The sequence below is a fragment of the Oncorhynchus nerka genome, linkage group LG5 (assembly GCF_034236695.1).
Source record: "Oncorhynchus nerka isolate Pitt River linkage group LG5, Oner_Uvic_2.0, whole genome shotgun sequence".
NCBI classification, from domain to species: Eukaryota; Metazoa; Chordata; class Actinopteri; order Salmoniformes; family Salmonidae; genus Oncorhynchus; species Oncorhynchus nerka.
The window spans coordinates 49,352,044-49,365,826 of record NC_088400.1 but is presented as its reverse complement, the minus strand read 5'-3'; the positions used below and the strand labels follow the sequence as shown (position 1 = coordinate 49,365,826).

The window sequence follows — 13,783 nt, the reverse complement described above, 5'->3', positions numbered from 1 at the left end:
TGGCCCCTCTGCAAAAACATGCACAGTCACAAACAGGTACACATACTGTGCAGAACTTTGTGTCCAACTTGATGGAAAGTCCTCTACGAAAGATAAATATACACAGTTGACAGTGCAGAGAAGTGTAGCCAGTTTATGGTGCTATACCTCAGGCTCCAGTGTTGAAAGTCTTCCCAGTAATGAGATATTAAATTATATATTATGTTCCATGGCTGTCATAAAACCATAAATATATTTATCATGTAAAAAATGTTTTTTATATATACATATATATCATGTATTTAAAAAATGATGATCAAGAGAAAGTATACCAAACCTAAGACTGATTTTGACTGATACTGCATTCTCTCTGTTTTCCCTGTCTCTCAGAACACATTCTGGTTTGGCCTAGGCTGCTGTGCCCTATTCCTCCTTCCTAGCATCATCCTGTCAGTAAAACTGGCAAAGTTCTACCGTAGAATGGACACAGAGGATGTTTACGATGAGTGAGTATCTCTAATCTTAAACTGTCCAGTGAAAATCTCACTTTTAAAAGTCCATATTCTGTTAACTCATACCCAGATGTTGTTGACTCGTCCTATACTAGTATTTGTGGCCAAAGCATAAATTGTAGGGAAAAAAACACAATAAAAAACCCACCTCAAACTTATACCTTAAATCTTTAAAAAATGCTTGTTATTTCCTCATAGAGCATGATGTCATGTTGGCTCATTGGCTGAGCTGGCCAATCAGCAGTCTACTCGCATGAGTATTTTAATTACGTATATGCCCACACCATTCTGTTGTTGGTGTGTGCCCATATATGCTTTTTAACATACTTAATTACCATTTTTTGGAAGGAAAACTATTTAACTCATATTGGAATTAATTATAGGTCATCTTTCATAGAAATCTATGAACACTGAACAGTTACTTTAAATACTATGTTGTCACATACAGTATGTCGCGTGTCACTACTTCACAGGAGAGGCATTTGAACGTAAACAGATTTTTAAAAATCAAAATGCATTTTTTGGGGCAGAAATGCCTTCTGGAACATGTGAACTTTCATGTGCCTTAATAACAAATGTGTGTGCATCAGTAAATACGAATACAATTGTTGAATTACGTGCCTAGTTGTTTAGCCACGGAAAAAGGCAGGAACCTTCCAGCTAGCCATGATTGGCTGAGATAATGGTTGGGCAGGACATGCCGAGAAATGAGTTTGGATTGGTCTGCCATGTAGCAAGCGTCTGTCTATAACATGAGCTGCTCAGTATGTGTAGGTAATCCTTTCTAACACAGCTTTTATGAAAGATATCACGAAGAACTGCAAAAGTGTTAATGCTCTCCACTTTCTGGAGGACCGAGTTTTGAAGTCAGTGGAATGTCCGGTGGAAGCATCTAAGGAGATGGAGAAAATTCTGCCGTTTGATTGCAAAGAGAAACTCCTGTCTAGTTAGCGAACATCAAACTTAGTTGGTTAGCTTTAGCTACCTGCAGATTCATGCAGGGTAATAATGTTATAAGTTAGGATTATGGTTAACTGTTTAGCTAGCTAGCTAAATGTCTAAACATAAGGCTCCACTCTGCAAGTAACCATTTCACTGTACCTTTTACACCTTCTGTATCCTGTAAATGTGACAAATAAACTTTGATCATATTTGATCTAGTTTGTGTTTAGCAGAGACGGTAATGTGAAGGACAACATGACCTGCACCAAAGTCAAATTAAGATATAACGTTAGGCCAACGAGACAGTGTGTAAGTTCTTAAATTCTCCGGTAGAAAGGCCTGCTTTTATTTTGTCACACTCACAACCGTAAGTTATTTTCTGTAATTAGCTGGCCATTAACTTGTAAATAATGATCTTGTTGTGAGTTTATTTTCCTGTAGTAATGAATACAAATTAGCACGTTGTCAGCTATATGATATTGTCATTATTTGAACTCGTTAGCCAGCTAACTTAACATTAGCTAGCTAGCTAACAAGCTAGAAACGAACCAAAGCATTGTTTACAAAGTTGCTTTTAGTTGCCTGGTTTGCTCGATTGACATAAACTAAATTCATTTTTAAACGGGTGGGTTTATTGGTGTTCAAATACACCAATTATGCTATTTTGGACCACCAAGTTGCTGATGTCATGCAGCCTGTTTTAGTGTTTATACTTTTTCATAACGACAGCAAGTTTGATGTCAGACGACAATAGCATGTTCATGATGTCACTGCAACAACTGTCTACAGACATGTCGCGAGACGTAGTATAAACCAGCCTTTAGTCTTGATGTCTTTGGTTGTTTAGTACAGTACCGTCGTACTCACTCTGTTTAGCACATGACCTTACATTTGAATCCTTAAAGAGATGGATGGAGCTAAGGCTTAAGAGGGTGTGAAGGATGCTGAATGGGTGTAGACAAAGAAGAGCTCTCCAGGAGGTTTACCAAAACATTCAAGGGCCATTTTCTCAAAAGTGTGGTTACAAATTTATCAACTTTCAAAGCAGAATTACTTTCCCAGTGTTCCTCAATTGTAGTGTATGATATACCATTTTCTAGCTCTGAGACTCTACTTTTATAAAAAATGTAAAAAAACATTGCAAATGTTGCTACATAAGACCGAATTGAGCCGGTTGGTCACATATCGGGAAGAACCCTTTGATCATCCTCTTAAGTGAACTATAGCTGAGGTTTGGATGTCCCCTACTGTGAATTGGTAGTGCAACCCAGTGATTAGTTTGATGTATGGTGATCCCTCTTACAGAGTTTCCCCTACAATTGGTCCACCCCAACTAGCTCTTTCCCCATGCCTATTTGGTTAAATTGATTTGAGACTGGAAAGTCATCTTGGGGAACACTTCCTTATTAGACCCTATGATATGCATTAACAAGACTGAAATTGGGTCTGAGTCTGATTAGTTCTCATGTGCCAGGATTACAAAGTGGTAATTAACACAATTTGACTCAATCCACAACAGACAAGTTCAGTAGGAGGTCATAGAATTGATTCTTTCCTGTCTCTGGTCCAGCCCCTTTTTCTATCTTGCCTTACTTTCCTTCCCCTATCTCTGCCTTCCCCTCTTCTGTCTATTGCAGTTCATTTGCAGTAGTAACTAGTTGTAAGCAACAGTATCTTAACTCTTTCTACTTAATTCTCTTTCTCTCTCTCTTTTCAGTTCCTCTGTTTCTGGGACTTGGCATTTTACTTTGTGATAACCATTCCTACTATTTCCATCTTCTTCCATCCTTACTTTTCATTTCATTTCTCTCCGTCAAGCACTTTGCACTTTATGAAGAAAATTTTAAAAAGCGGCGTATTAAGTACTATTCATATTGTTTTATGCATCCTTCAGTAGCCCTCACCTCTCCCATGCACTTACAGTAGTGAATGAATGCGATAGACAAGTCACCAAGTGTCTTGATCAAAGACGTGTATCGACGTAATCTGATCAGTGCCCAAAAACCTTTTGGTGCATTTCTATTGCCGAGCATTTCATACATTTTTTTTGTTCTTTTTTCTATCTTTGTAGCATTGAGACAATTCCCATGAAAACGTAAGATACATTTGACCCATTTTACCTCTCCTTTCTCCTTGCAGTAGAACTCATCCGTACATCTGCGCTTTTCTGTGGATTTTGTACATAGATTGAATTGCTGATTTCTTGGTGCTGGTTCTTGGTGTTTTACATTTTTAGCTTTGAAATGCATCCGTCGGTGTATCGTTTTGGCTTTCCTTTGCGTGCAATCTTGAAAAAGTGCCCCTTGTTGATCATTAAGGGCTCTGATTTCTTGTTTTTAGTATTTGATTATTAGGAGTTAGTAACACAAGTATTTCACTGCACCCGCTATTTAAACATTTTTTAAAAAGTATTTAACCTAACTAGTCAGTTAAGAACAAATTGTTATTTACAGTGATGGCCTACCCCGACCAAACCCGGACGATGCTATAACATCTGCTAAACTGTGTATGCGACTAATACACTTTAATTTGATTCTTACAAGCCCACCTTTTGTTTTTGTAAGTTAAGGTGTAAGATAAAGTACTGTGGTTTATGCATTCTAGACTTTCTATATAGAACCATACGTTTGTTTACGTTTAGAATAGACGCTAGCATCTTTCCAAGTTTTCCTACTTAGAGAGAAACTTTTATTGCCGAGGGTTGATAGCATGCCCTGTCTCTCACGTCATATCTTTTCATCATGTTTTTTTGGTATGCAATGTTTTGTTTCAGTATGGAAATTGGTAATAATGGTTATCATATTGAGCATTTACAAGGTATCCAAAAACCCTGTAATGACAAGGTAAACAAAATATAAAGCAGCCCGATGGAAAAAATCTATTTGCATGGCCTGTTTCAGGGAGGGATTGGGGCAGGGGCGGCATGTTGGCTAGGGGGCAGTCAGTCACTCAGTGGGGTGGTTAAATAAGGTGGCTGGGACACAGTGCATGTCCAAGGGGTTGGCTAGACCCTCAGACACATCTGGATGTCAGCTGATCTTTCCAATGGATGCTACACTGGTTGCTGCTCCAGCATTGGGAGGTCACAAACAAGCCAGCTAGTCCACTGTTTACCGCTTGTGTGTTTTGGTTTTGGGTTTCACATGATCTTTGGAGCATTACTAACCCACTGCATGCTCTGTGCACAATGACTTGATCAAGTGAAATGAAACTCCTTGCATGTCTCCTCTTCTTTAGAATTGGGCAAACTGCTGTGAATGTACACGTGATCCTTTTGCTCCGAGAGAGGCAAAAAGAGAGGCAAGCATGTCTGCTTTTGTGTGGTGCTACTGAGACAACTGCTCATGTGACGAACTTCTAACGACCTCTAACTGCATGTTTTTCACTGAAATGTACATTTGGACGGCCAAGCAATGTGAACCAAACAAAGAGAGCATCACCACAGAATGACAGACAGGGGAACGTGACAATAACACACATGCTGAGACTACCACCTATGGCTTGTCTTTTATTACAATCTACCCAGTATCATCATCAATTCACCATGACCATGGTTTCACTCTCTACTTCCCTCTAAAAGTCAATATAAAATCAGTTTGGATAGAGTGGATGTTATTCCCTCAGTTCAGTGCATATGCAACACCTGTATGGTTACACACAGGCAAATTTACTGCATACATTCACCCTGGCATCATACCATCCCTTGTTGGCTCAGCGAGGGTCGATGGAGTGGTTCTGCTCTCTGTGTTTTGGGGAAAACCTGCTGCTCCCTTCAAGTGTAGGATCTGAAAGCAAGAGACAGGACTAACAAAATGGTTGACCCTCGAATGTTCCCTTTTCCTGGCATTGATGTTGTCCCCCTTTCCTGTACCCCTGTGCCACCAGCATCCTTGCCTATGACACTATGACTAGGTTCCCACGGGCCTCCGCTCCCCCCAGGCATATTGACTGGTGAGAGAGGCCCAGGCTTTTTGACCGACTCCAGAAAGGTACTGAGAACCACTGAATACGCGGACGACATCTCTCCCGCCACCTCATCAGCGTCGTCTTCCTCTCCTTTATTCTCTCCTCATGCAATTTCCATACCATCTTCTCCTGCTGTTTGTCTGCATGCCGTTGCCACACTGAAAAACCTCCAGAACTTCGACAGTTTTCTCTCTCGTCTCCTCCTTTGCTTGACACCATATTTCCTTATGTAACCCCCCAATTCACCCTTCTTCAACAGCTTGTTTTTAGCACTCGCATGTCTGCTTCACTGGCTTTGCAGAAAGTCTTCAACGGGGAGGATTGCTGTTTTTGGAATCACTAATAAACCCTAAACCATAAATGGCTCGATGGTATTTGTGTCTAACCACGTGTAACTGCTCTATAAATGTGCAATAGACGAGGCCCGCTGTGCGTGTTTGCTGTTCCTAATGACTTATACAGTTTAAGATGAAAGTCTTCCTTCTCTCATTTCAAAACTCACATTTCATTGCTTTCATTTCCCCCCTGAGTCTCACAATGGCAAAAGCAATAAGCTTCTGAAATGTCTAATCAAATCTGATGCAATTAAATGTCAATGTTTTCTGACACAGTATCTTATTTTCTACAGTGCCATCGGAAACTGGAACTGAAACACTAGATTGTAAGTTTCCACTATATTTGTAGATACTGTTCCTATTTTCTATGATACGTTTTAGCATAGAAATATACCACTTTATATGCTATCTGTTGGCTTTCCACTTAGACTATTTTACATCAATGCATTTTTACTCAGATGTTGAATGCGGTGTTAAATTGCATTTCATCTATGTTTAGGACACCATCAATTTCCCACCCCTTGGACAAGACAAAGCTTCAAAAAGAAGTCCTTACCTGATGTATTTTGTGTGTGTTCAGCCGGTCCTCTCTTCCTCGGTCTGCACGGATCTTTTTACTGACAAGATCCTAATGACCAGTCACAGCCTGTTCTGGATATCCGCTGTCCAATAGGACCCCCCTCGGACACTACAGAAGGTGCTGTCATCAACCCTTTCTTTGATCTTCCCCGGGGGGGGGGGAACTATAAGGAAGCCATACATCTGAGCCAGTGTCGGTCGACCTTCATCCTTCACATCTCACATAGCTGTCTAGTGTGTTTACATTAGTCTGGCCACAATATCAGAGCCGAGGCTGAGTTCAAATTGAGGACACAACAACAATTACATGGCTGTGTACTCTCAAATCTTTTGTACTTCTTTCGCGTTGTCTAAACAGTGAATGAAAAGATCCTTTGAAATGTCATGTAGAGCTGCTACTAGAGCATTGCCATTACTGCTCATATTTGAGGGGTCTTTGCGATGATGTTTTACTAACTGATGAGGAGAGCCGTTTGAGGCGTGTCACGTGAAACAAACAGGGTTGAGGCAAACTCCAGACGGTTGCCTTTTAGACCTGTTTTACCATAGCCTTTTGACTGGTGTCCACCATCTTGTTGGATATGAGGAAATACTGTATCTCATATCAGTGTATAACAGGTAGAATATCACATGAACCTGGACAGAAATGTCAAGAGACTATAACATTCCTTAGCTGATCAATTGATTAACATTAAATGCAAAGTATCCTGTTGCGTATACTAACAAATAAAGATATTTTCCGGGCTATTGTAGTGGTCAAACTTTAAATTGGAGAACTGCTATTTGAAGCCAAATCCTATTTTTACTGTAGGTCTCAGGTCTTTAGTTGTATAACAGTTATGCATAATATATTGTTTCAATCTTTTTTGTTGTTGTAAATCCCACAGTAGCTTTTGGTACCTATGGAAGGGGGAATGTATTGAATAGTCATTTGTATATAAGAGATGTATTGTTTAAAGTGATTTATGACACCCGTGTGGACTATGCTGAACAACGTTAACATACTGTAAAAATGTGCCACCCCCCAATAACATAGCCCATCTGTTCTCACTTGTTTACACGTTCCTTCTTCCCTACTGTCTGCCTCACAAAGATGGGGACATTAGCCTGCTTAACTACCATGTGCTGTCAATCAAATAGCATTAATCCAATCCAATAGAGGCTTGTTGACGAGTGGAGCGAGGACATCTTATTGGTATAACTGATCTTGCCCGTTGAGTCTCGGAAAGAAACGCCACTTCCTAATCAACCATTACTACTTAATAAGTACATGCCTGCAGACTGCTTACCTTAACAAGTGTATGATTAATCACATAACACGCTATTTTACTGAGATCTAATGACAAGACATTTTATATGCACCATCTGGTTAGATAGTGGGTGCAATGTTTCCTGGTTGTTTTAAGGGTATAACTGTAATGGTGGCACTGGATAGTGGGGGGTGCACTGATGGTGCTCATTGGAAATGTGTGTCCTTGTAATGATGTTTGTTTTTTTGAAAGTGTACAAATGTGAATAAACTTTCAGTTGCATTCTTGTACACAAATCTTTTTGATTGATGTTCCCGTTAAGAGGTGTGTCTCAGTGACCGCTGGAGAAACCAATCGTTACCCAAGTTTTCAAGGGCAAGGGGGTCGCTATTTTGGACACCCATGTCCGTTGTTTTGTGACAATTATTATCTGCACATGACCAGGAACATTTGACATGAGACAATGGGTTAACACGTGTTAGCTATTACCTCAAGGCCACATAGTCTTATATAATGTTGCCGTTGTCGTCGTCAGACTTAGAACATACCATACCCCATTATGTACCCGCTGTTTTGGATATGAGATTATTATATTTTGCTATGGGCTAGGACTTGAGGTTTCCACAGTCATTTGGCACCCACACCCACATCTGTGCAGGCCAGAGACATTTTCTGACCTGCATGTGACCACTTCTCCCTCACCCTAAATGTACAACTGGTTAAAGAAGAAGATTGAGTAATGAGTTTAGAGACTTCAGAGAGAGTGAAGCTGATTTTATTTCAAATCCTAGGTAATTATATTTCGATTCTTAACCTAAGCTCATCGTTCCTCAGGCTGTCTGCAGTGATATATTTTGGTTCACCACCTTTGCAGCTCTTTGTACTCCCTGCAAACCCTGTGTAGCCACTGACATGCAAACGGGAGAGAGAGAGAGGAAGAAATGCCCGGCCCCTCGTTTGGCTTGCGGCCACGGAGTGCAATTCCTGATTCTACAAAGCGAAGCGATCCTGCTCCGGAAGTTTACATTACAGATCCCGCGTCACTCACAAGGAGCCCTTTCTCCCCCGTTAATGATTGATTGCTAGGAAAATAAAGTTGCAAGAGGCATGTGCTGCTACCCCCCTCTCTATAGCACAGACACACACACTCGCTGTTACATACTATACATGCCTTTGTCTCGAGTCAGCAACTCTATTATGGGTTATTCTTGTTCTTCTCTGATTTCTATCCTCAGGTTTCTCCACACTTCTGTTTCAGATTTGATTGTGTTTATGTTTGGAAGGAAATTATAGGCTGTGCTGTATGGTTGTAAACATCTAACTTTAAAACAGCCGTGAACCTTGAACTGTCCTTATAGAATAGCATTTTAAGACACTTTGTGGTATTGAGTTGAAAACCACACATACCAACGGTGTGTAAAACTGACAAAAAAATGTAAATGACATGGTGAACCATTACAGAAATCTTATGTTGGCATCCGTGTGCCAAGCTTCTCAAAATGAATGGCAGTCTGGAATTTTTTTTAAGCGATAAAATCCACAAAGTTGTGCTTGACATATTTGTCAATGAAACACTGATATACTATACTAGTATGGGCGATTATATAACACCTGGTTAAACTTGAGGGCATCAATGTTCTCTGACTATTTCCTTCGCCTCCCTCCCAATTGGTTTCGCATGTGGTCCTGGCTTTCATTGACAGTCTCCAGATAGCCATAAATTATAGTCACATTGCACTACACTCCTCCCCTCTTCAGGATGGCTCTTGTAACCCAGGATTTTTTCACCTGAATGCCCTCTTTGTGTGCTGAGCCCATAAATAGCAGGGGGGACCCTCAGCTTCTGCAGTCCCACTCTCACTCCCTCTCTCACACTTAATCATCTGGCATAACCATGTGGACTCGGGCTAGCGCACTGCTGCTCCTCGCCTGCTGCCTCTGGGCAGTGGAGGGTCAGAACGAGAACGGCAATGGTGGTGGTGCTGCCGCCACTGCTACTGCAGAGAACAGGAAGGGTGTCTGGGAGGACCCCATCCAGTTCAACAACAAGGCAAAGGACTTGTGCACCATGAGCGTCACCGGCCAGGGAGATGTCACCAAGCTGAGGATATCGTGCCAGGGTGCCGAGAGAACCTACTGGTGCGAGTACACGGGCAAGCCCCAGATGTGTCGTGCCTACAACAACAACCCTCGCCATTATTTCACCCAGATCATGTGGGACCTGAGGAAACTCCAGAACGCCTGCCAGGCACCCAAGGCTATCAAGCCTCAGATGTGCAAGAGGGCACCGGAAGACGCCCAGATGTTGTACTCCGCTTCCTCCACACCAGAGGCAGCATCAGCAGCCACCCCCCAAAAGCCGGAGAAAGCCCAGGAGCCAACCCAGGCGAAACCAGAGACTCCCAAGGCACCGATCGTCAAGCAGGCCAAGCCAGCCGCAACCAAGCCTGAGCAGCCAAAACCAGAACAGGTAAGACCTGAGCCAGCAAAACCAGAAGCAAGACCAGCACCTACAAAGCCAGTGCAATCCAGACCTGTGCAGGCAAAACCGGAGCAGGCAAGACCAGCAGCTGCAAAACCAGCAGGAGCAAAACCAGCAGGAGCAAAACCAGCAGTGAACAAGACAGCAGTACTGAAGAAGCTTCTGACACCCAAACCAACCACTCCAAAACCAACCAAGCCCACTGTCAAGGGCAATGCCAAAAAGATTGCACAAGAGTATTGTTGGCAGTCACTTCAAGGCATCTGTTCCTATGTCATTGGTTGGTTTCAGAACTAATAATGAAGGTCAGTTGAAATAAGTTGGCTGCTGATATTTTCTGAATTGTAGCCATTGTGTAATATATCATGACGATAACTTGATGAGCAGTTGTATGTCTCTTAAAGTCATTTGACTTAAGTTCTATAAAAATACGACCAATATGATTTCATGTTCAGCTCAAAGTCTAGTCCGTGTTTTACTGAGTAGAAAATGTCAACCAATTCACTGTATTTCCCTTTGCTTTCTGTTTCCCAGATTTAGATTCCCCTGTGAAGATGATTTCAAAGGTCTGACTAAAGAGGTGCTCAGAGTGGTTTTCCAAACGAGGACTTTGCTAATAAATGTCACAGAAGAGAGTTTGAACACCCTCTCCATGGGAATGATCGTGCTGACATTTCTGTCAATCAAACATCTTTCCTGGCAGCCATTTTACCATGAGTTGTGAATGTTCCATTGAGACCAATACCAATCCAAAATGTTTGGTGAAATTGTAATTCCAAGGGTCACAATAACAACTGAACGCATCCATACCTGGATCGGGTATGGACAGATCGTTAAATCCATCGTCTTTCACACGGTACTCATTTTGTCAAAAATGAGTACCATGGTTTTTGTGTCAGAAAGCATTCTACACATTTCGACAAACCTATGGTACCCTATAATGTACTCTCCTAAGGCAGATACACCGTTGGTTTTGCCATTTTTTGTATGTTTGTTTATGCGTATGTTTGTATTACCATAAACCACATATTGAATATGCTGTGTTGGGGAAAACATGACAAGGTTTTTGTGTCATTCACATAGTAGAGTGGCATATTCTGCAAACTCTACCACTGGTTCATTGTACAGAAATGTCATAATCAATGTATGAATGTCTGTATATAATGAATAAAGTGTGTTCTTAATTCTTGTTGGTGTGTCTGTGTTCCTTACTGGCTTGCTTTAGGTTTAAAGCCTGTCTCTCCCCATTGTTTAAATACCAGCAGGGAATAATTCAAAATGAACAATATTGGAAACATTCATGTTTACATTTGTGTTCAATAATACCCTTTTTGAGATGCAGTGTCTCTTTTCCCCAGTAAGTGACGCTGTTGTATCTTCTTTCAAATATTATTTTTTCAATGACTGCTGCGGTCAATGCGTTGCTCACTGCACTTTTACTAGGCCGGAGTGCACACACTATAACATGTGTAGAGAAAAGTCCCTGAATATTGTTTTAGGGGTAATCAATTGTGTATTTTCAGTATGCACCCTTTCACTTGTTATAAGTGACAATAGACTGTGTAGGCCTAATTAAGGACAACGACTTCTGACAAGACACCAACAGATAAACCCAGATATCACCAGATGAACTCAACCAGTGCGCTTTAGCCTATGTTCCACGTTGGTGGAATAAGGGAGTGGTGGTGGGTGTGTCGGTGCTCTATAAATGCCACGTGCTCGTTCCCGAGGTGTCACAACGGGATTGAACCATTTCCATTTCCCCAAATCCACAGGTGAGCTGAATAAAATAACCACTTATGTTGTTAAATATGATGCGCCATTGTCCTCCATAAATCTCATCTGCATGCTGCTGTGTTGTGATAGGTAGGCTACAGTAGCAATTATTTGAATGGGAGGTAATTGTACTGTACTAACATACACAACTCTGCCATTTTCTTTGCAGATATTTTAGCGGGATATGACACTTCTTACCAACCTAACCGTCATGCTGGTTATTGCCTGCATATCTCAGCAGTTTATGGTGACTAACTGTCAAGGATCCAAAAAAAGGGGGATGAAGAAGAAAGAAAACCAGGGACCAAAGGACGGAGAGCAACCAAAGCCACCCGTCCAATCTCCAGATAAGAAAAACAGCAGCCCCAAAGGAAATGTGTTCAAGGGCAAATTCTCCGCCAAAAACAAGACGCAATGCACTTGGGTTGCGACAGGTGACGATGCCTTTGTGCTTAGCGTGAACTGTAAAAAAGGGCAAACAAGTTTCGACTGCGAATATGTGGCCAAACCAGCCACTTGCCCTGGGTACGAGTCCAACACCAAAGCCTATTGGAAACAGATTGCGCGCGCTCTAAAGAAAAAGAAGAATTTATGCTTTGACTCAACGGCTTTGATTAAAGCAGGTATGTGCAGAAAAGCTCCCAAGGACGCGCATTTCAAACTTAACTACACACCCAGAGATGTTGTTACACTTCCGAGGACTACAATTCAGCCGCGTTCCTCTCTCTCTGCCTCTTCATTCGGTGCCAAATCTTGCGCAGTTGATCAAAAGAGACTGGCGGAAGAATATTGCGCGGCTTCCTGGTCGAGTTTGTGTACTTTCTTTTTTTCCATGGTCCAGAATGATGATTGCTGAGAGTATAAATGTATTTAAATTTCCTCTCTCCCCATTGATTTAGTCATAAACAAAATTGACACGTGTTACTCCTGGAGATGTGTGCATTTTGATGGGTTGTGATGGATAATTTTATTTAAAATATCAAGACTGATTGAGTTTACAGATTGATTGTCTCATACCACCCATACCAATTTTCCCTTTTTGCCATGTGTTGTATTCATTGTAAAGCCACAGTACTTAATAAATGTGTTTTCTATGTACTCAACTCTTCTCTTCATATGCACTTGTAGTTGAAGCATTTCTGCAGCTCTGTAACCTGGGAGTCTGGATTGAAGTTAGGCTATTATACTTGTATACTTATATATTATACTTGTATACATATATATTATTACTTGTATACTTATATATTATACTTGTCAATGATGTGTTAGCTTTATACCCATTCCTCATTCTTTTCTAATGACTAAAAATGATTGTATGATTTACTACTACTTGGCAGTCAAGAGTGTTATTCCTACCACCCTGCATGGACTCACTCGTGCACACGAGAATACATGCATGCGCGCACACACACGACCCTCCTAGGCGTACTCCACTGCATTTGCCAAAATATTAGGAGTTTGAGCATGTTGGGTAATTACACACTGTAATTATACCAAGTCAGTTAGAGGGATCATTTAGAAGATTGATGCTGCATTCCTTGGCACTGACTACTGACTTTTCATTGGCTTTTTCCAAGGCGAAATGCAATTCACATGTTCTAAACACTCGTCTGTGACGTTTAGCTACGCCTTTCATGTAGATCACTACAACAATGCACAATCACGATGTCTGTAAAATTACATGACTGCTTGAAAGCTAATGGATATTTTTGCTATAACTATAAAACTACTATCAGGCAATCAAGGGAAGATACTTTTGATACATTTTTCTCTCCAATAATTGGATTTCAATCCTTCTTTGCACTGAGGGCAATTTGAATTAAATGAACCCCAACCCTCTTCATTGATGAGATAATTGCCTCTTGGATGGTTCTTTAGTCACGGTCCAATAGCTTTTCATGGATCATCATTCTTGGTATTTTTATTATCGTTACACAGTGAGGTTCTTGCATTCCTAGGCTT

The 13,783-nt window shown here is 41.2% G+C and overlaps 3 protein-coding genes across 11 annotated transcripts in view; all 3 read left to right on the top strand.

Moving 5' to 3' along the window:
- LOC115129563 (prominin-1-A-like) overlaps positions 1 to 7,859 on the top strand; it is a 115,687-nt gene extending 107,828 nt beyond the window's left edge. For 4 of the 8 annotated variants that reach the window (XM_029660065.2, XM_065018717.1, XM_065018715.1 and 1 more), the window contains 5 exons: positions 370 to 485; positions 3,505 to 3,528; positions 5,319 to 5,422; positions 6,028 to 6,060; positions 6,234 to 7,859. In XM_029660065.2, the coding sequence (XP_029515925.1) occupies positions 370 to 485; positions 3,505 to 3,528; positions 5,319 to 5,388 (210 nt within the window). In that variant the 3' untranslated portion in view covers positions 5,389 to 5,422; positions 6,028 to 6,060; positions 6,234 to 7,859. Of the gene's footprint in view, positions 1 to 369; positions 490 to 3,504; positions 4,277 to 5,318; positions 5,423 to 6,027; positions 6,061 to 6,233 lie in introns of those variants that run through there. The other 4 variants (XM_065018716.1, XM_065018719.1, XM_065018718.1 and 1 more) reach the window with 4 other exon arrangements.
- A 1,531-nt stretch (positions 7,860 to 9,390) lies between these two features.
- Positions 9,391 to 11,234, top strand: LOC115129943 (fibroblast growth factor-binding protein 2-like). Its single transcript, XM_029660737.2, has 2 exons — positions 9,391 to 10,350; positions 10,580 to 11,234. Exon 1 carries the CDS (start codon positions 9,458 to 9,460, stop codon positions 10,340 to 10,342), a length of 885 nt encoding a protein of 294 aa, XP_029516597.1. The 5' UTR covers positions 9,391 to 9,457; the 3' UTR covers positions 10,343 to 10,350; positions 10,580 to 11,234.
- Positions 11,235 to 11,713: 479 nt separating this feature from the next.
- On the top strand, positions 11,714 to 12,919 carry LOC115129564 (fibroblast growth factor-binding protein 1-like). Of its 2 annotated transcripts, none has more exons than XM_029660068.2 (2): positions 11,714 to 11,820; positions 11,991 to 12,919. In XM_029660068.2, the coding sequence occupies exon 2, from the start codon at positions 12,006 to 12,008 to the stop codon at positions 12,675 to 12,677; it is 672 nt and encodes a 223-aa protein (XP_029515928.1). In that variant the 5' UTR covers positions 11,714 to 11,820; positions 11,991 to 12,005; the 3' UTR covers positions 12,678 to 12,919. The 2 variants fall into 2 exon arrangements, with proteins under 2 accessions (XP_029515928.1, XP_029515929.1); XM_029660069.2 differs by lacking the exon at positions 11,714 to 11,820 and adding an exon at positions 11,843 to 11,911.
- The last annotated feature ends 864 nt before the right edge of the window (positions 12,920 to 13,783 follow it).

Bases quoted from the DNA above. Each gene is read 5' to 3' on its own strand.
- LOC115129943 (XM_029660737.2), top strand. From the start codon at position 9,458: ATGTGGACTCGGGCTAGCGCACTGCTGCTCCTCGCCTGCTGCCTCTGG.
- LOC115129564 (XM_029660068.2), top strand. From the start codon at position 12,006: ATGACACTTCTTACCAACCTAACCGTCATGCTGGTTATTGCCTGCATA.